The sequence below is a fragment of the Myotis lucifugus genome, unplaced genomic scaffold (genome assembly GCF_000147115.1).
Source record: "Myotis lucifugus unplaced genomic scaffold, Myoluc2.0 scaffold_55, whole genome shotgun sequence".
Lineage (NCBI taxonomy): Eukaryota > Metazoa > Chordata > Mammalia > Chiroptera > Vespertilionidae > Myotis > Myotis lucifugus.
In genome coordinates this window covers 4,480,086-4,505,419 of record NW_005871103.1, presented here as the reverse complement: position 1 = coordinate 4,505,419, position 25,334 = coordinate 4,480,086, and the positions used below count along the sequence as shown (strand labels likewise).

The 25,334-nt window shown below is 44.7% G+C and overlaps 1 protein-coding gene across 1 annotated transcript in view; it reads left to right on the top strand.

The window, feature by feature from the left end:
* The window catches only part of PTPRG (protein tyrosine phosphatase, receptor type G), a 654,131-nt gene that overhangs the window by 613,437 nt on the left and 15,360 nt on the right, over window positions 1–25,334 (top strand). The window contains 11 exon segments of the mRNA XM_023754062.1: window positions 3,498–3,618; window positions 10,549–10,623; window positions 10,626–10,659; window positions 15,711–15,793; window positions 15,979–16,113; window positions 17,033–17,167; window positions 19,481–19,653; window positions 21,010–21,145; window positions 21,874–22,020; window positions 24,061–24,154; window positions 24,969–25,045. Coding sequence (XP_023609830.1) covers window positions 3,498–3,618; window positions 10,549–10,623; window positions 10,626–10,659; window positions 15,711–15,793; window positions 15,979–16,113; window positions 17,033–17,167; window positions 19,481–19,653; window positions 21,010–21,145; window positions 21,874–22,020; window positions 24,061–24,154; window positions 24,969–25,045 — 1,210 coding nt within the window.

Below are 25,334 nucleotides of genomic sequence, written 5' to 3'. Positions count from 1 at the left end.
CAGGGACAGGCACCCTCACCTGAGCCACCACTGCATCAGGGACAGGCACCCTCACCTGACTGAGCCACCACTGCATCAGGGACAGGCACCCTCACCTGACTGAGCCACCACTGCATCAGGGACAGGCACCCTCACCTGAGCCACCACTGCATCAGGGACAGGCACCCTCACCTGACTGAGCCACCACTGCATCAGGGACAGGCACCCTCACCTGACTGAGCCACCACTGCATCAGGGACAGGCACCCTCACCTGACTGAACCACCACTGCATCAGGGACAGGCACCCTCACCTGAGCCACCACTGCATCAGGGACAGGCACCCTCACCTGACTGAGTCACCACTGCATCAGGGACAGGCACCCTCACCTGACTGAGTCACCACTGCATCAGGGACAGGCGCCCTCACCTGACTGAGCCACCACTGCATCAGGGACAGGCACCCTCACCTGAGCCACCACTGCATCAGGGACAGGCACCCTCACCTGACTGAGCCACCACTGCATCAGGGACAGGCACCCTCACCTGAGCCACCACTGCATCAGGGACAGGCACCCTCACCTGAGTCACCAGCTCCATCCCTTAGATGGCACTTCTGTCTTCACCATGCTGTTAAATGCAGTCCCCGCATTCACTTTCCCACACAAAGGTTCCCTTGGGCAGAGGCCACCTCACTTCCCACTGGCTGAGTACTGGGTGCTCAGTCAGTGCCTCAGCCGGGGGTTCCCATTCACTCTTCCCCGACATACCCAGTATCTCCGAGCCGGAGTGTCTGGACCTTGGGTCGGTGGCCAGCTTTTGCAGCCATACTGCAGCCTTCAGTTAATCTTTCTGAGCTTGTCTCTCCACTCTAAGATGAGTGTGCAAACCATACATGTCAATGCATGTGCTACATACAAGGGCACAGAAAGCACCTGGTCCATGGCTTTGCCTAATATTCTCTGCACTTGTTGATGAAACTCAGATGTTTCAGTGGCAATAACATCTTTCAGATGGATGTGTTCCTGTAGCAGAGGGTCTGTCCAGATGAAAATCGAGCAGCTCAGGTCTGTGATGATGATGCCCTAATTGCCTGGCCTTCTGCTGGAAACAGCAATTTTATAATTATCTGGCTCGTGCTGAAAGACATTTAATAGAAAAACTGTGTAAGAGGAAAACTATTAGGACTTCTAATTAGCCATAGCCTTATCTTCATCTTAATATTGAAACAAGATTTATGGCCCCTCCGTTTCATTTATCTCGATTAAAAGACTAATAATGTGTTATCTGGGTAGCTGACGGTGGCCAGTACAGCCAGTACAGCGTGTATGTGGGGTGTGCGTGTGTGTGTGTGTGTGTATGTGTGTGGCTGTCTGTCTGTCTGCCAGTTTCGTGGTGTCTCTGGTGATGCCTGGAAACCCGAGGGGAGTGGTTAGACTTCCTTGGATAAAGGAGCGAATTGGAGAGGCTAGTGAGTCTTCTCTTGCCAGGATGAGCGTGCTGAGCCCTGGGGCAGCGGGCAGCCTGGTTCCTGGGCATGGATGGCATTAGCCTGGATGTTACAGATGAGCACTTTGCAGGGGGGGAAAAGGACTGTTAACATTAAAGCATGGTTTTAATGACTTGAGGTAGCTGTGACCTCTAAAATGCTGTGGCTTGTCCCTTGCGGAGTAAAATAGCTCTAAAGCTAACATGTTTTTTTCTTATTTTGAACTAGAGTCCATGTGCTCAGTCACAGCACCACGACTTTGTTAGGAATCTGCAGTTCTAACCTGTCATTTTCCTCCACCTATTACACTATTAACGACACTCTGCCCTTGGAAACAGGAATGTCTCATTTCACAGTGAACAGGAGAGACATGCTGGAGTCTGTGTCCGGGAGCGTTTGAGGGGCTAGATGCATGCCATCTCACTGATTTTGCCTCTTGTTTGAAGATGAGCTTATTCTTGGGTTAATATTTTAGAGACTCTCCAATTTTGTACATAATTAACCCCTTTTTCAACCCAAGCTAACTTATTTGCCATTTGATCATTATTTTAGAATTTGCTTACTTCTGAACATTTTAAGTGAACTGATCAGATCATGTGGGAAGCATTTTTTTAACTGTGCATTCTGCTAAATATTCAGGGGAAACATTTTGGCTCTGCTTACTTATCTAATGCCGGTTACATCATCACGGAGCTATAGATTTTCCTGGGCGTGCAACGTGATTGCATATTCATGAACAGCTTCCATCCTGAAATATTGGTAAATTACTTGGCAATTTTTTCGTAAGGTGGCCTATTAAAATGATTAGGTCTTTAATTGTTCACACAGAAGGAATGTGTGCTTACAGAGCAGCACCTGTTTGACAAGTAGCATCTCTTGTGCTAAGCAGTTTGGAGTATGAACACATAAATCACCTTCCTTAAACGAACTATAAGAGATGCTATTTTCCGCGTAAGAATGATTCAAGTTTGAAAATGTCAATAGATGCAAAAAGCCACCCTGGAGCTTTGCTCTCTCGAGAGAGAGAAAGGAGAGGAGGAATGACATAGTCCATGTTAGCTGTCACCAGATGAAGGGAAATCAGATTGTCAGGCCCGGATCTCTAACATTCTTGCCAAAGTAGGACCCATTTACACATACAGATCTTCATACCCTTTGCTAAGAAAAGCATCTGTGGCAGTTTAGATGTTTGTGCGTTTGCCAAAGATCTTTCACTCTGAATAAAGTAAATGTCATGTCTGTTGTTTATCTCAAATTCAGCGGAGTCTTTTTTAAAGGAAATATTGGTGGGGGAGGGGAGAGGTTGGGGAGCTCCAGTTCTCAGGGCATGGCAGCTTCTCCGGGGCCCTCCGGCATCGGCCGGGATCTGGGTAAAGCAGCTTGAAGCACACGTGGGTCAGGAACTGAGAGCGCCCTCGTGGAGTGACAACAAAACAAATGGGAACTCGGATTCTTCCTGATTCCATACCTAGGCTGTCGGCACCAAAAAACTCCCGTTACTTCAGCCAAACTGATTACTTGGCATCGTGTGGACACAGCTGTCTTGAACTAAAATCTTGAATACTTAACATAGATGGCATTGAACCCTAAGGCGGCTTGTACGTGGCATCTATCTGTAATGGTGTCTATAGATTGCTTAGCCTGCAGAGATTGCAAATAGAACTTAATCGCCCCAACTTCAAGCTGGGCCCCATTGAATAGCAATTAAAAAAAAACCAACGAGGTTGTGATAAAATGTCGTGACTAATAGGTACCCTTGATAAGATCAGACCTTTAGTTAAGAGTATGTGGCAGTTTAACTATGTAAATTGCCTTGACTATAAGAATAGAGGTGATTTGTATGATGTCCCTTTTTAAAAAACCGTATTTAACCGTAAACATTCAAAATCGCAGTGAGACCCTAACAGAAAGTGAACCCCGATGCTTGTCTCAGGACATCTATTCCAGGTGACACGGTGGTATCACTCCTTCCGAAAACCACACATTTGTCCTCCGCCCCCCTTACCGGTGCTGCTCGTTCTGCGGAGACAGGCTGTGTGACTCTGTCATTCTCTTCCCAGATGACATGGAGGCCATCCCGGTCAAACAGTTTGTGAAACACATCGGGGAGCTCTATTCCAATAACCAGCACGGCTTCTCCGAGGATTTTGAGGTATGTTTCAGAGTGAGGTGTCCAGAGACCTCATTCTCATTTTACAGGGGTTTTTGTAAACCTGAAATGCATGGACTTCAAGCATAACCACGAGGGAAGCGGAGATTGTGTATCGTTTTCTTTTTTTCCTCACACTTACATTTTCACAGGCATTCTTTCCTGAATAAAAATGAGGTGTCACATGTCCCCGACATGCACTTCAGGCTGAGAGGTGGAAAGGCGAACTCAGGCTCTACCTTCACTTTAATCCTAAGTGGGCAGCAGCCACCACAAGGACAGGGCTCACCCCATCCCCCGGTGGGGGGGAGAGGGGCGGGACGTCCAGGGTGCGCAGCTGTGGCGGGGCCTGCAGATTTGGAATCTGAGGATCGCGATGCTGGCTCCACCCGTAATGAGCTGTGCCACCCTTGGGCCAGTCACTGTGTCTCTGACCCCAGCATCCTCCTTTCTAAAATGGCCCCAGTGTCACCTACATCCTAAAGTTGGAGAAAATGAATGATGAACTTCATCGTTGAAGGTACTGGGGTCACGGCAAGGGAGGCCCTCGCAGGTGGGTGCTGCCTGGACTAGGAATCCTGGGAGAGGAGCCGGCTAACAGGCGTCTGGCTCCAGCACTGGGTGCAGCAAAGAAGGTAGCGCGCAGCGCGCAGCCGCCTGCCAGCTCTGGGGTCCCTGCCAGTTCACAGTGACAGGGTGGCGATGGGAGCGATTAAACAGACTAGACTGCCCTTTTCCCCACCGAGGCGCCGCGCTAGGCACATCCCTGGCAGCAGGAGCTGTGCCGAGGAGGCCAAGTGTTCATGGCAGCTCAGCTGTCTGCTAGCTTTCCGGGCAAGCCAGTTCCTCCCTCTGTCTCATTTCTACTTGGAAATGGAGACGATGATGAGGATGCTAACCTGCCCACCTCTTTCCACAAAATGGGTGTGAGGATCAGATGAAGGGATGGAAGGCAAGCCCTTTGAGGTTCTCTTGAGGAGCCGCACAGCTGGGAGGTGTGGTGATTCCGCATGGAGGATGAGCAATAGCAATAGGGCCAGAGCCCCGTCTCTGCAGATTCCGAGTCCCGAAGGCCATCACCAGGCAGTGACAGCGACAACTCGTGTTAAAGAAAGCCTTTCTCTTAGTGTCTGTTTTGTTTTGTTTTTTGAGCGGAATCAAAGCAGAGGTGGTAGAACGATGTTACCCTGCCCAGCCCTGTGTTTCGTGGAACAAATAAAAACATGTCAAGTATGTAATGTCCCTAACCCTTACCCAAAAAGGAGCCTCTTCAGCTGCAGAGAACATGGTTTAAGGTCAAACGTTTTGTATTCATGAGGACAGCAACTGTGTGTGGTGTTCTAGTGATTTAGTTCAATTGACTGTTGGCTGGATGACTGAGCGAGAATATTGAGGCATTTAACAATGTTGATGGTATTCAGGACAAACATTTATCCTCTAGAGAACAGAATTTGATCAGGATGATCAAATGCAACTCCAGTTTCTCAATTATTTATGATTTGAGACCCCAGTGCTATTCATCACAGCTGGTTTCGACACCATTTAATTATTCAAAATAATCAGCTACACCTCTGTAAACTTGATGGGACTTAAAATGGCTTTGCTGCACCAAAACCATGCCTGTTATCAAATCCCGGGCATCTGCACCCTATTTCTAGCCTAAAAAAAAGGCGGAGGCCAGCAGCTTTTGGAGCCGAATTGAACTTTAGAGCTTAAATCTATGAGCAGGTAGTTAGGGAGGGAGAGGGGACGGAGGGGGAAGGCGTTCTGCTAGTGTCATTTCACAGTCTGTCCAGTTTGAAAGGTTGAAAACCAGAGCTGCTCAGAACAGGAGGAGTCTCCTTCCTTCTCAAGAGAACAGGAAGGGAGCAATGCGAAGGGGAATGAGACACAGCATGGGAGCTCAGGGATACACTGTCGGCTTCTAACCGGGGCAATCGGCAGTGTTTAAAAACAGTAATAGTATTGCTTTTGGTCGGCTCTGCTAGAAAGGAAAACATAACAGGCTATGGAAGGAGGTATTGAGGCTGGTTTAGAAACAGGAGATAGTCATGGGCTATAAAAGGAAGGTCAGGAAAAGAGACCGTGTGTGATTTTAAAAACACAAAACAAAACCCTCATCATGGTAAGGGAGCAGTAGTAACCTCACCCCGGATTGCCAGGTCTTCTCACTGGAAGGTGACGGCCAGCCAGTGCCTCGCTCCTCGGGACCACCCAGGAGGGGGCTGCTTTATTGTCCCCGTCTTACAGATGAGGAAACTGGACCCAGGAGAAAACGAAGGCTTTGGGAGGACTCCTTTTGAAATGACAGCCAAGGTGTTAAGTCCCAGGCTTTCTGAAGCGAGCCCACATGCTGAACCTCGACACGCTCAAGACTTCCCTCGGTGTCTGTAATGAGCTGACGTCAGCGGAGAAAAACCAGGATTACCAGGGATTGTCTGAGACCCATCATGCCGCTGACGGGTCAACCATCGCCTTGGCGAGTGAAAACGGGGCAGGGGGACGAGCCAAAATTCAGGAGCCCCCACTGAGAATACCAGCAGCCCATGACATGGTCTTTTTGGTCTAGAGCCTTCCCAGATTTCTGGGAATCTGACTTATAAAAATCTTATGTAACATCTGAATAAAGCCCTAAAATTAACTAATTTTAAGATTATAGAGAAATACCACTTGCCAGTGATATTTGGCCACTAAGAATAGAACAGCTCATCTAACAGGGAGGAGTGCCTGGTCATCTCTGCCACAATATAAAGTATGAGGAGGAGTGAAAGAGCGACCCTGCCCTCAAGGTCAGGGTGCTGGGTGCAGGCCGGCGTGTACTCCAGCGAAGGCAGAGGGCAAAGCAACGTAAGTGCGAACACAGACACAGCATCGGAGGAGCGAAGAAGAGCAGATCCCTGTGAAATGACTGGGTATTTCACCGAAAGTTCTATGTGCCCCATCTTGTTAAAAAATCGTGGATGGCAGTTGGGAGGAAAAATTGTGGCGAATAGCTGTTCCATTCTCAGAACTTTGCTGCTTGGAGGAGAATGAGGAAAACGGTTCCCTGGTAATTCTGGTGATGCTGAAAGCAAGCTTTTTGTCTTGTCGGGTACATTTTGGAGCCTGTGAAAAGCTGGCGACATTATACCTCTGGCGGCTTTTGCAGTCACTGGCAATAACATCAATCATTGTCCCGGGAGGCGTTCAGTGACTCTGTTCCCTTGGCTGCCTGGGCTGACTTCAACCTCAGTCTCCCAGGCTCCACCGTCATAATCCAGGGGCTCCCTCAGGCGCAGTGCTCGCGTGACCCTTCATAAAGGGGAGCTCGGGCCCCTGGGGTCGACAGGATTAATAGGCGGGGGCAGGAGAGTGCAGGGTGAGGCCAGAGGGCCGGGACCCTTGACCAGATCCTTGGGGGCATTGCCTCGGTTACAATTAACTCCAGCTGAGCTAAATTTGGGCCCATTGCTCATCCTAAATCCAGAGAACAAAGCCGTGTCCACCTGAGCCCCTGTGCTGAGGGACCAGCGGCCACAGTCACTTTATGTGAGATGCAGAGTGCGTGTGGCCCGGGCCATCAGGGGAACAGAGAGGTGATGCTGTGTGCAGACCGCCACCTGCTGGGACAGACCCTGTAGAGCTTCCTGAGCCTCAGGGACAAAATGCCAGTTTGGATCTTAAATGTCTTGAAGAAAAGCATTTTTAAACCCTTATTATGAAGACAACCATGGTTGATTAAGTGGAGGTTCATACGAAGGGTGAGACAAAAGTGAGTGAGCCAAGTTCCACAAATCGCGTAGAAAAGATCATTTCATCTTACGATGACACTCCAGAGACGGGCTGGCTTTCTGGAGCCGTGAGGCGGCGGTTTTCCATAGACCTCTGGATGGGGGCGCAGAGGGCCGGCATGGGGAGCTGGGAGCTAGGTAAGTGGCAGGAAGCAGAGCACAGGAGTCAGAGGGAACAGAGCTAACACCATCTGGGAACGGGGAGGGGGTTGGTGAGGGGTGGGGTGGGCCCTGGAGAGGCTGCTAGGAATGTGGGGGCCCCCCCCCCGGGGGGGTTTCTGAGGGAGAGGATACAGCGTCAGGGCAGCGTTGGAAGGAAATCGTGGGCAGCAGCTTTCGGCCTGAGCGGAGTCCAGGCGGGATGATGCGGTGTGACCAGCAGCTGGCTGAACCCGGCCCTGAGAATAGTACACGCTCGGCCTCACACGGTCAGCGGCCCGGATATTCTCCTCGGCCTGCTGGTGACGCGGAGGCAGCCGAGAGATGCCCGGGTGCATTTTCGTCCAGATATTTGTTCCAATTGTGCCTCCGATGGCAGGACAGTAGGCCTCCACGCAGAGGGGGATTATGCTGCTTCACCTCCCAGGAATCCTGAGACTCTCTGTCAGCTTTTAGAGGTTTTGTGTGTGTTCATTTTTAAAGTTTCACCGTATTTTAAATCTCTTCTGTGGTATGTGCCTCTTGGTGCTAAGGATGTCGTTTTGAGAATGCCAGCTTTGCTATATAGACAGTAAAATAGTTGTAAACTCAAATCCTAAACTATTGGTCAGCGTGCTAAGTAGGCAACTTTCCTATGCACACTCCGTCCGCCACTGTCCCTTGGAAGGCGCAGCACCTATGAAAATCACATTGACTTTGAAGTGCCAGTTCTGATGGGGAAGCCGCTCTCTGAGACCAGAGGATGTTATCATCCGAATGAGCCAGGCAGCACTGCAAGGAATTACAGATGACATCACCATCAACAAGACAGAATCACAAGGCCTTAGGCAAACGCCTTGGTTTCTAATAAAATCAGATTTAACATGGTTTATGACGATTCTTTGCTTTCTGTCATTCACATAATTGGAAAAGTGAAACAGAGGCAACGGATCCGATGGAGGGTTTTAGACAACGAAGAGTCTGATTGGCCATATCGGATGACTGCTGTAAGCAGGGCAGACAGCTGCTCCCACGCAGGCTCGGTCAATTGCATTACATTATAATGGAAGCTCAACCTCAGTCCGTGGCTAAGTGTGGTCAGACTTGCTCAGTGGGGGGAATACCAGCAAACAACATGCATCTCCGGCTACAGCACTAAAAGCTGGGGTCTCTCGGCACCCCGTCTTCCAGCAGCTCAGCCCTGAAGAGGTACTTGCCAGCCCATGACCTTCAAAACCCAGAAGCAAAGGGTGTCACGTTGTTCAGGGATCTGTGCATGGATTGAATTCATGTTTTCCGGAATACAGATCCATTTTCAAAGGTCCTCTGCCCTGATACTGTTCAAAAGAGTGTACCTCGGGCTTTCTAGATGATTCCGAAGGCCCATTCCCCAGATGCACTGAGTATGGCGAGCAGGGCTGTGCTCTTGTCCATGTTGAGATCTCAGACTCATCGCTTTGTGCCCAACACTTCATCTCGTTTTAGGGAAAAGAGCCAAAGGCAGCCTTAGGCCTCTTTCAGCCAGCATTTGCCAAGCCATAGATTATAAACCACTAGGATAGAAATTATCAGAGCTTATCACACTTCATAAGAGTAAGAAAAGGGTAAGCATTGTCATGAAACACAGAAGTGTGTTGAATTCATGCCTGTGGGCTTTTCTTCTTTTTTTTTAATGGACAAATGGGAAGGCCCACAATTATGAAAAATTCCCATCTACAGCGTCCCAGAATCGGGAGCCCATGAATGTGGTTTCTTTCACTAGATGGCGCCCCTTTGTTTTTATACTAGTGCTGCTTTGATTAAAGTGGGTTCCTCCTCGGAGAGGAGAGGCCTGGTCACCGGAAGTCCTCTGTGAATGTCAAAGTCCTGTGTTCGTGATGCCTGATGAAAACACGGTGGGAAACACCCACAGCTGCTCTGCAGCTCCTGTGAAAGAGAGTCTGCGAGCTCCTAAACGCTGCTACGTCTGCCACATGGAAAACTGTCCCCTGATGGGCTGGCCACTTCGCTCCTGTCTGTAGCAGCTGTGCGCTGCCACGGACTTCCCTTATTCGTTAGCTCCAGCACTTTCCTGGGTTTGAAGCATAACAGTGTAGAAAAATTTGACTTTTCAGCACCTTGTTTAGGCTAATGGATGATGTTTAGACCCATGGCACAGGTAGCCAATGAGAATTGCTGCTTTTGCTGTTTTTGTAAAGAAGGGTGATTTAAATAAAATTAGAGCTCACAAATAATTATCAGAGACATATTTTAGCCAGATATGACGATTGGGCTATATATCAGTGTCATTTCAGGACTGAGTCTTTATAGTCAATTTGCAATCTGATAGTTATAAAATGAGGCTAGGTAGCTCAGTTGGTTAGACCATCGTTCCAATACACCAAGGTTGTGGGTTTGATCCGGGGTCAGGGCACATCCAAGAAGCTACCAGTGAATGTATAAATAAGTGAAACAACAAATCAATGTTTCTCTCTCTCTCCTTCCTTCTCCCTCTCCCTCCCTTCCCTCCTTCTACCCCTTCCTCCCTCCTTTCAAAGAAATAAATAAATTTTTAAGTGAGACTATATAATTGATAAGCATATTGCAACTCATGGTGGGGCTTTATACGTCTGCCTGGAAAATGCTGGCTTATTCTTTAGGACCCGTGAAGGGTCTCTCATCTGAAACATTGCTCTATGCTCTGACCCTAATTTCTTCAGGCCTCTTTTCTGTTAATCACGCTTGACTATCATCATCTTTTTGCATGGTTTTCTCCCCCATGAGACTGTGATAGACTTAAAAAGAGATACTCTTTTGTAATCCCCATGTCTAGGGACAAAGCTGTATTAAAGTAGATGATTGATGAATTAGTAAAGAATGAAATCCTTTTATCTTGTTCACATCCCTCGTACATTTGTTAGGACTATGTCAGTACTAATTATTTCTGGAGTTGTTTGGGGAGGTAACAGTGGCAGTGGCTAGGGACTGAGTGAATACTTTGTGCTTGTTGTTCAACGTCTCGTGTGTGTCTAAAACCTCTGAATAGGAAGTCCAACGCTGTACGGCTGACATGAACATCACCGCAGAACATTCCAATCATCCAGATAACAAGCACAAAAACACAAGCACAAAAACAGATACATCAACATTTTAGCATGTAAGTAATCAACTTCGAGCTCTCTTCCACTGCTTCATGCGGGGTGTAAGCTGAAAGCCAAGCAGTCAGAATCAGGGTGCCAACAAAGAGCTACCCTTGCAAGTTACCTGTCACTCACCCGTCTTCAACAGTCCCCAGGAAGAAATGGGGACATTTGCTGCCCCCTTCGTCTTTCATTAAGCTGTAGGATCTCTTTCATTAATCGTAATAAGATGATTAAAAGAAAATGTTCTGAACTTCACTGTTTTCACATGTGATTCCATATGTGAAACCAAAAAATTCTAATGTCATGTGGCTATCTTGACATTGTTTTAACCAGCGAGAGCCAAATCTTTTAATACAAATAGAAATTCTGAAATTGAATCAAATAAGTTGACTTTCAAAGCCATCTAAGACTAGGTAACTCTGCCCTAATGATGAGACTCCAGTCCTTGTGCCCCACGTGTTTAGTCCTATCCAACATATTTCCAGGGTCAAGAGTATCCTGAAGATCCCGGTCTCAAATAAGTGTTATTCTTTTTTTTTTAATATATTTTTATTGATTTCAGAAAGGAAGGGAGAGGGAGATAGAAACATCAATGCTGAGAGAGAATCATTGATCAGCTGCCTCTTGCATGCCCCCCACTGGAGATCAAGCCTGCAATCCGGGCATGTGCCCTTGACTGGAATCGAACCTGAGACCCTTCAATCGCAGGCCGACACTCTATCCACTGAGCCAAACCAGCCAGGACAAATAAGTATTATTTTATGGAGCCCAGGAATACCATAGGAGCACAGGCAGCTTCTATGGCTTGGTTGCCACTTTTCGTAGACACCCGTGCTTGGGTCACTGGCAGATAATATATGCTGTGCTATTAAGGGCAGGGGCACAGGTGTTTATGGTTAACATACATGATGGTAAGGAACACATTACAGAGTTTTATGTAATAGTGCATTTAAGTTGGACCACTTAAATTTGAACAGTGCTGGAGTCTGTAATACTTCAGTGAGATATAATTCACATACCATTAAATTCACCCATTTAGAGCTAGTTTACATTCCACTGCTTTTTAGTGGAGTCAGAGTTGTACGACCATCACCACTATCTAGCTATAGAACATTCTTAGCAACAAGAAACCCCATTACCCAGCCACGCTCAGTTCATCCCTCTCCCTCTAAACTCTCTAGAAACCACTTACCTACTTTGTGTCTCTATAGGTTTGCCTATGTTGACATTTTATATAAATGCAATCAGACAACATGTGGCCTTTTGTGTCTGGCTTCTTCAGCATAGCATGATGTGTTCAAGATTTATCCATGTTGTAGCTGTATCAGTATTTAAGTCCTTATAAATAATACCCTGTGCTATAGCTATACCATGTTTTGCTTACTCATTTATCATTTAATGGACATTTGTATTATTTCAACTTTTTTATTATGAATAATGCTGCTACGAACATTTGTATATATGGTTTTGCGTAGACATCTATCTTTAATTCTCTTGGGATTATACTTAGGAATGCAATAGCTAGGTCATGTGGTAAGTTTATATTTAAAATGTTTAAGAACTCCCAAACTGTTTTTTAAAGTGGCTGCACCACTTTACCTTCCAGCCAGCAATATATTAGGGTTCCAGTGTCTCCACATTCTCATCAACACTTGTTACTTTTTTTTTATAAGAGCCATCCTAATGCATGTGAAGTGGTATCTCACCGTGGTTTAGACTTCCATTTCCCTAGTGATTAGTGATGTTGACCATCTTTTCATGTACTTATTGGCCATTTGTATATTTTCTTTGGAGAAATATCTATTCATATTCTTTGTCCATTTTTAAAATGGATTACTTACCCTTTTTTTTCTAGTTTGAGTTCTTTAGACATTCTGGATACAAATCCCTGATCAGACAGATTTGAAAGCATTTTCTCTCATTCTGTGCATTCCCTTCTCACTTTCTTAATGGCGTCCTCCTTCGATGCACATACAAGAGTGTCCGAGAAAAATGTATACGCACTGTAACAGCTGATAGCTCAGTTTTGAGAATGAAATGTATTTTAATAAACACTGCCTTTATAATTATTTAAAGTGTGTGTATACATTTATGGGTCACCCTATTTTTTTTTAATTATGGAGAAATCCTATGTATGTTTTTTATTTTGTTGCCTATGCTTTTGGTGGCATACCTAAGAAATCATTGCCTAATCCACGGTCATGATATGGTTTTAGCTTTTATATTTAGTCTTTGATCAATTTTAAATTAATATTTGTATATGGTGTGAGGTAGGGGTCAACCTCATTCTTTGTATATTGATATCCAGTTGTCCCAGTACTCTTCCCCATTGAATTGTCTTAGGACCTTTAATGAAAATTAACTGCCCATAGGTATAAGGGTTTATTTCTGGACTCTCAATTCTATCCCATTAATGTCTATCCTTATATCAGTACTACACTGTCTTGATTACTGACTATAGGTTTGTAATAAGCTTTGAAGTTGGGGAACTGTGAGCCCTCCAACTTTGTTCTTCTTTAAGATTTTTTCCTGGCTAATCTAGGTCCCTTGTGTTTCCACATGAATTAGCTAAAGGATCAGCTTGTTTATTACCATAAGAAAAAGCATAGCTGGGATTTTGATTGGATTGCATCAAATCTGTAGATTAATTTGGGAAGCACTGCCATCTTAACAATACTCTTTCAATTCATTAAGATGGGATGTCTTTCCATTTACTTAGATCATCTTTTATTTCTTTCAACAAATGTTTTATAGTCTGCATTTTAAAGGTGCTACATTTTTATGCACTATATTGCTGGGTATTTTATTCTTTTTAATGCTATTATAAATGGAATTGTCTACTTAATTTTATGTTCAGATTGTTCACTGAATGTATAGAAATACAGTTGATTTTTGCATGTTTATATGGTGTCTTACAACCGTGGCTGAACTAATTTATTAGTTCTAATAGTTATTTTTGTGTGGATTTCTTAGCATTTCTAAATACAATACTGTGTCATCTATGAATGTAGTTTTATTTCTTCCTCTAGATAAAGTTTTAAAAGAACCACAAGTCATTTTTGGATAAAGAGTATCTGTTTCAGTTTTCTGAGAGAATGAGTCAGGTAAACAAGAGAACAAGAAGAGTCAAACTTTTCTTTTCTCTCCATCTGTTAGTGAATTGACTCTGGTAGTATTTGTTGGCCAATCCAGTCAAGGCTCATTGTGCTGAGATTGTGAGGATTTGTAGCTCATTTCTAACCATATGACTAAGGCAGTGATCTCTGCATACATGTGTCTGGCACATGTCCATACATACCTTTCTCTCCACCACAGCAATCTTTACTTCCAGTGACCTCACTGTCTTGGCTAAACATGTGGCAAAGCAAAGGGAGGAAATCAAAGCAGCTTCTGTGTGACGTGACCAAGGGTCATGTTTTTGCTGGAAAACGACCGTCTCCACTTAGATGTGGTTATACTTTCTCAGGTTCATTGTGACTTTATTTGCACAAATTCAAATCACATGCGGTTCCGTTGTTGTGAGTTCGGAGAGTTGGGTTGTGGTGTTCTCCTGGCCATTTGGCCAGGTTCTGGGCATATCACTCATCACCTTGGTCCACCCCTATATTAATACCTATGCATAGCAAAGAGTAGCATGGAAATGTCATGGAACAAGTAAAATGTGTTCTTGAATGTGCCCGAAAAACACCTTTCTCACAAAGCATCACAACTTTTAAGTTACATGTGGATGCCAGCACACCAGCTCTGGCATTGATCTGTTTAGCCATTCTATTACCTTATTAATTAAATGTGAAATTGCAACTTGAAGGATGTTTTTTATTTGTCCCTCTGAGAAATAATTGACAACGTAATGCTAAGAACGCAGAACAGTTTGTATACAGGTGCCTTATTGAAAGTTTTCATCCGGGGTCTATTTCTATCAGGCAGTCCTGTTCATGTCAACTATAGTCTGAGTTTGTCAGAACAAGCAATTCACGGTTCCCAGAAGGTAGACGGCTTTCAAAAGGTGCTCGATACAGTCAGTCAGTCGTGTCTGGGCTCATCGTTCATTGGGCTTCTTTTTGAACTAGCCTTGGATGGCCATGACTATACACAGAAATGTGAATTGGCTTTTGCCCATTTCTAGCTAGGGAAAATAAAATTATGACCTCGGGTTTATTTTGGTTTGTTATCCTAGAAACACAAGCTCACTCTGTTGGGCAACTAGAGGCACATAGCATCACCCCCTTTTGGTCACAGCTAAAGTTAAGTGGATCCTAAAATCTGGTCACTGACTTCAGAGCCGTGCAAGGACAGTACCCTTACAGGCAGCTGTAGCTTCCTCAATGCTGAAAGCTCTGTTGGGCTGGCAGGGACTCCGGAATAATTTAGCAGTGAAAATCGCTGAAAATAGATGCTGTGGACTTGCTAGAACAAAAAATTACTGTATACAAAAATATTACAAGACAATATTCTGTACAATAAGAGACTTTTTCCAGTTTTAAAATAACTGCATTTTGATACCATACTTAACAAGTAAATAATTCAACAGTACCTGAGAACTATTAAAAATTAGAACGGTAAAAATATATAATAGTGGGTTCATCAAAATCAAAAGCATTCCTAAGAACATTCTTTTAAAACAGAGATCATTTCTAGGCGTGCCTGTGGTCTGAGCCATGCATTTAAGAATGCCCATTACCCAAAACCTTTGTTGTTTCCTAACAATCAGTTTTTTAATATCTGTAGTAATGGGGAGCGGAGGGGGGCATGGGTTAATCAAAGGCCTTGGAAATTGGTTTTCAAGTGCAGCAGGACATTTTGGAGGGTCGCAACTTGCAGTGGTCTTAGATGGACCAATAAGGACCTCTGTCTGCATTTTGGGGCACTCACAGGCCAGAGCATGAAGCTTTGATTTTTACATGAGGTTCAGATGCTGGGTCTTTTAAGTTCTGTTCTTCTGACAAAAGATGTCAGGGGTCTTCTGGGAGATGCCACATGACCTCTTGGCCTGTTTTGTGCTTCGGAATGCTGCTACTTTCTGAATTGTACATTTTGGTTTGCTGTTTTGTTTTCTTCTCCACAGATGATCACAGCAGGGTGAAGTTAAGACCTCTACCAGGAAAAGACTCCAAGCACAGCGACTACATTAATGCAAACTATGTCGATGTAAGTCACTGTTTCTGCACACCTGTTTCTGACCATTGGGGTGAGCCGCGGGGAGGTTCGGATGTGTTGTGATGCTGCACAGAGCGCTCACTAGAACACAGCCTGTCCGGCGTGGCTGGCACTTGAATTATTGACTGCTCTGTGACACTGCTTCCGTCTGACTTTGTGCTGTGTCGTCTTTGAAGGGTTACAACAAAGCAAAAGCCTACATCGCCACCCAGGGACCTTTAAAGTCTACATTTGAAGATTTCTGGAGGATGATTTGGGAACAAAACACTGGAATCATCATTATGATTACAAACCTTGTGGAAAAAGGAAGAGTAAGAGCCTCTTGATCATATATCCTTGTTCCAAAAGCATATTTATGGAGCACCTGCTGGGGGGAGGGGCGGGGGGAGGGCTTGACCAGGCGTGGAGTTAGAGGAATGAGGAGCGTCCCTGCCCTCACCTGGCCATGCTCGTGCGGAGTGAGCATGCACTGGTGGGCATGGGTCACCTGTGATGCGGAGAGGAGCAGGTATTGGGGCGATGCTGGAAGTGGACGGCTCTGTCTGCTCGCACAGACATTTTGAAGTGAGATTTGAACAGTGAGTGAGGAGGAGAGTTGCACAGGCTGAAAAGGACAGGAGGGGCGTCCACGTGTCGGGGTAGTGAGAACAGAAGCAGGGGAGTTGGAAGAAACAGTGTAGCCAGAGAACTAGTAACGGTTCAGACGGGGAGGTGAAGAGACCGCCTTAACACCCGGGTCAGCATTAAAGGACCCTTTTGAAAGATGATGGTCAGTGTTTTAGCTGTTAGATGATGAACTTACAGCCGATGATGCTGATTTGGGCTGGAATGAGGCGAAGTTGCAGGCTTGGTGCTCGAATCACTGCAGCTTCCCTTGGGCCGCTGGAGTCCCCGTTTTGCCTTTGGCAGCCCCAGCTGTGAGTGCGGCCCCGCCTTCCTCCCGCTCCCATTATAACAGGTCCCACCCACATTTCTCACGGGTCCAACATACAGGTCTCTTCTGAAGCCCGCTTGGTAGTATATCATGTGTTGAAAGATGATCGTGAATACTGGGCTCATGTCTCTAATGATCTTGCCGGCCTGTGGCTTGCAGCCCGTGAGTTCCTTTTCTGTCGGCTACATGCGATGCTACCTGCGCTTTAACACTGTCTCTTGACGTTACGTTATCAACAGTACAATTGTGGCACAAATTGCATTTGCCATTTACAACCTTTTTTTTTTTTTTTGCAGCGAAAATGTGATCAGTATTGGCCGACAGAGAACAGTGAGGAGTATGGAAACATTATTGTCACACTGAAGAGCACAAAAGTCCACGCCTGCTACACTGTTCGTCGTTTCTCAGTCAGAAACGCGAAAGTGAAGAAGGTATCAAGGCCAGGGGGCGGGCGCCCAGGGCGGCTCTCTTTAAACTTGCATGGGAATGACTGCACAACCAAGGCCAGTTCTCATAACCAGCTTGGTTTTTTGAAAGTATTTTAAAACATTTCTCACAGCTCTTTGTTGTGTGAAAAATGTTGGCAAAGTACAGAATAGGGTTTAACTGATTGAGTTCTTTAACCTCTTTCTGAAGAAGGCTTCATTTTAGAAAAGGTCCTCTCAGGTTTTGGTACACGGCAGATACATCAGCATCTGTGTTGAGTTAGCTTTTGTTTTGTTTTGTTTTTGTTGTTAATCCTCACCAGAGAGAGTGGAAGGGAGGGGGAGAGATAGAGAGAAAGAAACATCCATGTGCGAGAGACACATCTATCGGTTGCCTCCCGCACCTGCCCCCACCAGGGCTGGGGACTGAGCCTGCAACTGGCACATGCCCTTGACCAGAATCAAACCTGGGATCCTTCAGTCCGTGGCTGACACTCCAGCCACTGAGCCAGTCTGGCCAGGGCTTGCGTTAGCTTTTTAATTCCAATTTTCTGACAGCTTTTAAGGAACGCTAAGCCTACAGGATGCTACTTATAAGTATGGAAAACTAAATGCTACATAATCCACATCCCCCTTAGAAAGGTGCCGTGACACGCATGGTCAGAGGGCTGGAGTGAAGAAACCACTTCACTTTGTTTTGCCCCCTGGAGTTTGGGCAAGAGGAACAGATAACCGGAAAGCAGCCCTTCCACGGGGTGTGAGTCTCGGGCTGTTCACACTCCACGGCCCCAGCGAGACTCAGATGAGGACAGCAGCACTGGGTCCTCTGCACCGATGCCCCTTGAGGATGTGGACTAGTTACTCTGCGGAGACTTGGAGTATTGGCTGTTTGTAGCAGTGCGTCTTGACCGATTTTTTTTTTGAGTCTTGGACATCTTTGAGAATGTGATAAAGCTGTAGCCCCCTTACTCCAGAAGAATTCATTTACTCAAATTATTTTATACAATTTCAGTTGCTCTGAAGACCATCTGGGGTCCAAGGCTATTGAGTCCTTTCTTTGTTTAGTTTTCCCCCCAAGAATGGCAGAGTATATAAAAGTCAGTAGCACCGCATTGTCTGTGTTCTCTCTAACAGAACTGAGCTGGTGCGAGCCAGCAATCAATTCATACTGGCAACGCCCATTACTCAGGGAAGCCCTGGAGGTCTTTAAACATGGCCCACTTACTCTTCATTTTAGAAACAGCTTAAGTCAGGGGAGGAAGTACATCAGAACTTTAGATGTTTTGCACACTGATAAGAGGGTAAAGTCGTAATTGAAAATGAGAAAGAAACAGGAAGATGAGAGTCCACAGAAGAATTATGAAATCAGAGCCATCGGGGGCCTTGTAGCGCAGGGCCAAGCACCGCAGGCCGCAGTGCTGACTTAGTAATGACCTGAGCCAGCAAACCTTTCTGTTTTGTTTTGTTTGTTTTTTCGTTTTTAGAAGAGGTATATAAAAAAAGCGGTATCATAGTAAGTGATCTGTTTGGGGAAATTTTTCATCTAAAGTAGTTAAAATGTAAAAAGTTCAGCCACTTAAAGGAAAAGGACTCTGAAAAATTCACTTATAAAAGTGATAAATTTATAGAGATTGAGACTCAGTTGTCACTCAGGGTCCGCCTGCACGTGGGCTCCTGAAGGTCCCCCGGGCGTGGAGTGAGAGTGGAGGGGAAGGGAGGGGGTCCTGGCCACTGTCAGCGGAAAGCAAGGCACGGAGGCCTCTGGAGGCGGGGCAGGAAGACAGGAATGAGGCCTGCAGGCAAATTACAAAGTGCTTTGTATGGTTCCACATCCAAAAACCGCATTTTAAACATTCATTCTTGGTATCGTCCTAAACCAGTGATGGCGAACCTTTTGAGCTCGGCGTGTCAGCATTTTGAAAAACCCTAACTTAACTCTGGTGCTGTGTCACGTATAGAAATTTTTTGATATTTGCAACCATAGTAAAACAAAGATGTATATTTTTGATATTTATTTTATATATTTAAATGCCATTTAACAAAAATCAACCAAAAAAATGAGTTCGCGTGTTACCTCTGACACACGTGTCATAGGTTCGCCATCACTGTCCTAAACCATTCTTTCTTAAACCATTCTTTCTTCTAAGCGCTGTCTGATACTTCTCGTCCCTCTGGGAAAATGTCTCCATTTACGGCATGAGATGCCACGGGGCGGAAATAACCTGGCCTGGAGCAGCAGCGGGGGCGCACGAGGCCAGAGGTGCTGTTACCCGAATGCTCACACTCAGTGTAAAGATGTCCGTGTTCACCTTTCTCTAGGGTCAGAAGGGAAACCCCAAGGGCCGTCAGAACGAGCGGGTGGTGATCCAGTACCACTACACGCAGTGGCCTGACATGGGCGTCCCCGAGTACGCCCTCCCCGTCCTGACCTTCGTGCGGAGGTCCTCGGCCGCCCGCACGCCGGAGATGGGCCCGGTGCTGGTGCACTGCAGGTAGGCCTGGCTTCCCTTCTGCCTGGGTTCCCTGCCAAGTGGGCGGAGCGGGGGTGTAGACTGGGGCATCGGGACCGCGGTGGTCCTGCTGCTGTTTGATTTAGAACTGAGTCTTCGTTGAAGACTGGGACCAATAAGACCTGTTACATAAAACCACCATATTCCCACGATATTAAGAAAGCATCTGCTGCTTTTAAGGTTAAAACAAAATCTCTTATACACTCTAATTTTTATAACATTATTGTATTAATAAAATCTCCATTATGTATCGGAAGCTGCAGGCTGCTCATATGTAAAAATCTGACCTGAAACACCATTTTACAGCTTCCCACACTAGAGATTTTGAGTTTCTGTAAATGGCTTTTCTAGTGGGTTCCATGAAATAATTACAGTGTATGAAAGGATTACATTTTCAAAACTTTAGCTTACATGTGCTTTATAAACTTCTAAAAAGCACTGGGAAAGCCTTCTGGAAGCCCACTCTCTCTGCAATACCTTAAACGGCCTTGGTTGGTTGTTTAAAAAGTGCTCTGAGTTTTGTTTGTAATTGTAATCTTGGCCTTTTTTCACTTTGGTATTCAAGTGGATGTTGCTTACTCTGTGATTCATATTCATAGCTGCACAGCATTTTCTCAGTACTTGTTTGGGCTGTTCTTATGCTATGCAAGGTCCTTTGCAGAAGTTGGAACCCATCTTCTGTTTAGAATCCCAGAGAACTCTGCATGTTTGCTAACCCAGTTAGGAATCACTGAAATAGAGATGAATGGCTATCGGAGGGCTTGGAGATCACACACCAGTGTGAGATGGGGACCCGCCGGGAGGGGGGATTGGGGGGGTCTGCCTAAAGAAGCTTGCTACTCGGTACACAGAATTCAGTACACAAGCACTTCTGTTTAATAAAAAAATGTGAAGAGGAGGCCAGGTTTTCCAGATGTGACATTCGTATTCTATACCTGGCGTAGTAAAGGAAAGTACCCCTTTGAATAGGAGCTTTGTAATACGGAGCATTGGTCAGAAAGGGGATTTACTGAAAGGACAGTGGGCACCCCCAGAATAACAGGGAGCGTTGGGGAACTAGGCACAGGCCGAATCAGCAAGGGAATCTCCCCTGTCCCGCTGCAGCAGCTGTGGAGCTGGCTGCAGCTCCTGTGGTGGGAAGGCAGGCTGTGCTCCCCATCGAGACTTGGGAAGTGGGACCTGTGCTGAGAAACTGTTTGGATGCCATCCAGGATGAATAACGTGTCTAAACAACAGGGTGATTCTATGCTCATTAGCACTTGAGATGGTAATCGTTCCAGTCGCAGTTCATGACATGAGAAAGCAAGAGGTCCTACTGAGTGTCCTCCTCTCTCGCAGCGCTGGCGTGGGCAGGACAGGCACCTACATAGTGATTGACAGCATGCTGCAGCAGATCAAAGACAAAAGCACAGTGAACGTCCTGGGCTTCCTGAAGCACATCAGGACACAGCGCAACTACCTCGTCCAGACGGAGGTAAGCGGCTGCCTGGGCTCCGGACGGTGAATGGCATTGAGGCGACAGATTCATTCTCTTAGGGCCTGGAAGAATTCACTGGTTGGTATTAGAAGGAATCCTGGCCGGAATACGATTCTTTGGCTCCCAGTTTTCCATTTCTGTGGAATCCTCAGCAACTACACAAGCACTTATGTAGCCAATACAGTTGGATCTAGGGCTGTGGAGAGTGAAAAATATATGTATAGTATGTGAAAGAATGGTTCTAAAGTCCTTCTTTGAACTCCCATTTCTCCATCGCATGCTACATTGAACCTATGGTTTGGGCCAGTGGTTCCTAATGCTGTGACCCTTTAATACAGTTCCTCATGTTGTGGTGACCCCCAACCATAAAATTATTTTCGTTGCTACTTCATAACTGTAATTTTGCTACTATTATGAATCGTAATGTAAATATCTGATATGCAGGATGTATTTTCATTGTTCACAACCCAAAGGTTGAGAACCGCTGGTTTGGGGCATGGTAGGGACTATAGAACTACACTCAGCACAGTCTCTACCCTAAACTAAGTTACAATGGATAAGCAAGTAAGTATGGGGGCAACCCAGATAGGGGTAATGCTTGAAGAAATCCACGGGGAGGTCCCTGCTACGGGAAGAGCTCATCCAAGGTGGATTTTAGGGATGGGGTAGAGGTGGCCGCCCCTTAGCAGCATTGCTCAGTGACTGCCGTATATTGTGCCTGTTAGGAGCAGTACATTTTCATCCACGATGCCTTGTTGGAAGCCATTCTTGGGAAAGAGACTGAAGTATCTTCAAATCAACTGCATAGCTATGTGAACAGCATCCTCATACCAGGAGTAGGAGGAAAGACACGACTGGAAAAACAGTTCAAGGTAGCGTTTTCCTACATTTCTTTGGTAAAAAAGCAAGGAATTAAGAAATGCCACGAGTTTGGGGTCATGTCTTCTTTTGCATGAGCGTGGGGTCATGTCTTCTTTTGCATGAGCGTAGACTGTAATGCAAAGAAATACAGAGTTCGACTGTCTGCATTGTTGGGGCCCAAGTAGAGAGTGCGGTGCTGCATTTTCTTCCGACCAATTTACAACTGTATCTGAACGTGGGCATCAGCCCCTGACCACAATGACATAATGCTTTGGAATCAGTCCCCACTGTCTAAAAAATACCCTACCCTATCTTATCCTTACTAAGAACAGTTATTGAAGACTGTCCTAGCAGATAATTTAGAAACTAGGAAAGAGCTGCTAAAGAATACTAGAGAAAAGTTAACTTTTCCTAAACAGTTGTTTTCTTTGATAGGAGCATGACATTTACAAGCAGTTAAGGTTTATATGGAATGGAGTAAAGGTGGAAAAAGAGACTATAAGGCGGTTAACATAATTAAAACCAGAAAAGCTGTTACCTCAAAGGATTTATTATAACTTGCTCTAATCTCAAGTGCTTTTCTATTTCCTAGTCTCTCAGTCTTTTAAACTCTCTTTTTTTGCATTGTTCCACGTGTAAATTCTCATTTGTATCAAGGTGGGAAGAATGAGATGAGTCTGTACAGTTTTGGTTTTCATGGTAGAACTTTCCATGGACTCTGAAACCTTCATTTGCCTCTCCCCTGAAGAAATGAGACAGCCAAGCAATTATAGCAAGTGATGTGAAGTGAGGAAGATTAATTTCAGAGTTCAGTCATGACAATTTCATATTTCTAGCTCTCCTTCCATAGCATCCAAAGTACTCTAAAAAAACATTTGAGGTAATTAGTGTCTCATTTTATATGTTTAAAATGAATTCCTGAAAAATAATTAAGTACCAACATTTTTTAAAGGCTGCCTTTTCTATTTCTGTAATATCTTACATGTACTTTTTTTGGCAAACCATATTTCTGGCAAAGGACTTATGTCCAGAATGTACAAAGAGCTCTCACAACAACTCAACAATAAGACAAACAACTCAATCAAAAATGGGCAAAAGTTTTGAATATACATTTTAACAAAGAAAATATACAAATGACCAATAAGCACATGAAAAGATGCTCTACATCATTCATCTTTAGGGAAATGGAAATAAAAACCACAGGAAACCATTTCATACCTATTACAATGTTGGTGCAGTACATGTACTTTTTAAAAAATTCATCAAAGAAATCACTTCATTCCATTGGGAACCAGGTAATTGGACCTTTTACAGACACTAACCTCTTTAGAATTTGAAGGGGGAAAAATAATCAGAAACTTAACGACATCCAGGGCCTTTGACATTAGTATTTAGAGGAGGCCATTCCCATGTATTCTATTAACATGAACCAGAATATAGATATACAGGATTGACAAAGTGGTTCAACCAACTTATATAAACAGGAAGAATAACCAAACTACTGGGCTAATTATTTATAACAGCCTTACAAGAATGTCAGTTCAGTTCAACAAAAATTTACTGAGAACTTAGTCAATTCTTTGAGAAGTTGATTAGCGCTTTTTAGCATAGCTCTTATGCCTGAAGGATTCCAAGAAAATGGTTCACAAAACCAATGACATCAACAGGAAGAATCCACATTCATTCAGTAAATATCTATTACCTAGTACCTATCACAAAGGAGCCAAACCCCTGGTAGAAGAAGTAAGACAAGCATACAGACAACCAAGGTAACATAGAGAAATACCACTCGTGAAATAAAAATACTCTCCTAGTTTCTAAATTATCTGCTAGGTAGTAATCTGATTATTGGTATTTTTTCCCCAGATCATCAGGCAAATGCTATCAATTATACTTTTTTGGTTTCAGTTTTTTTACCTTTATTGATAAAATTTAACATATGTTCATCAAAATATCTTGAACTACATATTGCAAAATGATGATCACAACAAGGTTAATTTGCATGTCCACAACTCTGCCCTTGAATGAAGACTAAAATGTTTTTCTTTCAGCTGGTCACACAATGTAATGCAAAATACGTGGAATGCTTCAGTGCTCAGAAAGAGTGCAACAAAGAAAAGAACAGAAACTCTTCGGTAGTGCCATGTAAGATCTTAAAATCAGTTTGACTTGGTTGGGTGTGTTAGTATCTTTTCCATTGGAGATTACGTAGCACTAATATGTAATCGGATACTACCTCGGGGAAGGTGATGGGCAGGACAACAAGGCAATTTGATCAAACTGGGGAGGGCTGGCTCTCAGTGCCAGCAAGTCACTGCGGCTGCATGACATGAAACCTAGTTTCAGTTCACCTCAAAGTGCAAGAACTAGGTTACTTCTGCCATGTGGTAACTATAAAAAAAGTAAAGTCGTTATCCGTTATCACTGTGGTGTTAACACTCCTTTAAAACTTGGATTCCCAAGATGAACCTGTACAGTGGTGACTATACCATTGAAGAATTCTGCCCATTGAGATCAAAGCACTGTTGCTAGGTGGTCACCTCTGTATAAGTAACTCAGGAAGAGATAGGCGATCATTGGAGAGATCAAACGCCACTGTGTTTTAAGCCCTTCATGGGGAGAGAGAGATGGATAAGGGGATGGCAAAAGAGTGAAGTAAAATATGGTGGTGCGATTGTAGGAATGTGAAACCAGAATAAACTTGATTGAAACCTGCCATCTCTGCACAGAGTATTCGTGATGTGCTGTGAAAACGTCTCCCACAGTAAAAGTTCCTACGCCGCCTATGTCCTGGGAATGTGTAGCGCATTTCGTTTTACATCCTGCTAAGCTGGTAACACTTTAGCTTGGCTAAAAAGAAAGGGGAGCCAGGAGGATGTGACCAGGTAAATCTTAGAACGCGCTGTTGGTTCCATGTGTGTAACAGGCAAATGTGGCGTTTTCTTTTCGCATGTGACAGCTGAGCGCGCTCGAGTGGGCCTTGCACCGCTGCCTGGAATGAAAGGAACAGATTACATTAATGCTTCTTACATCATGGTGAGAGTCAACCGTTAATTATAAATAAAGTCAATAAAACTGAAAGGTGCTAAAGAGCAGATACCACCTATGTGACTGATTTCATTTTTCAAAGAATTTCTCAATGTGTAATATCAAAATTAGAGAGATTTCCGTGTCTTGGAACCTCTAACAAAAGACCCCTAAGCATTGGGGGTGCAAAAATGCTTCAACTAAGAAAAGTGCTTGTTAAGGAATTAATTTTGTTAATTCCACCCATCTCGTCTTTAAATAAATGTTGAAATTACCGTTAAGTAAAAACAGCAGGGGC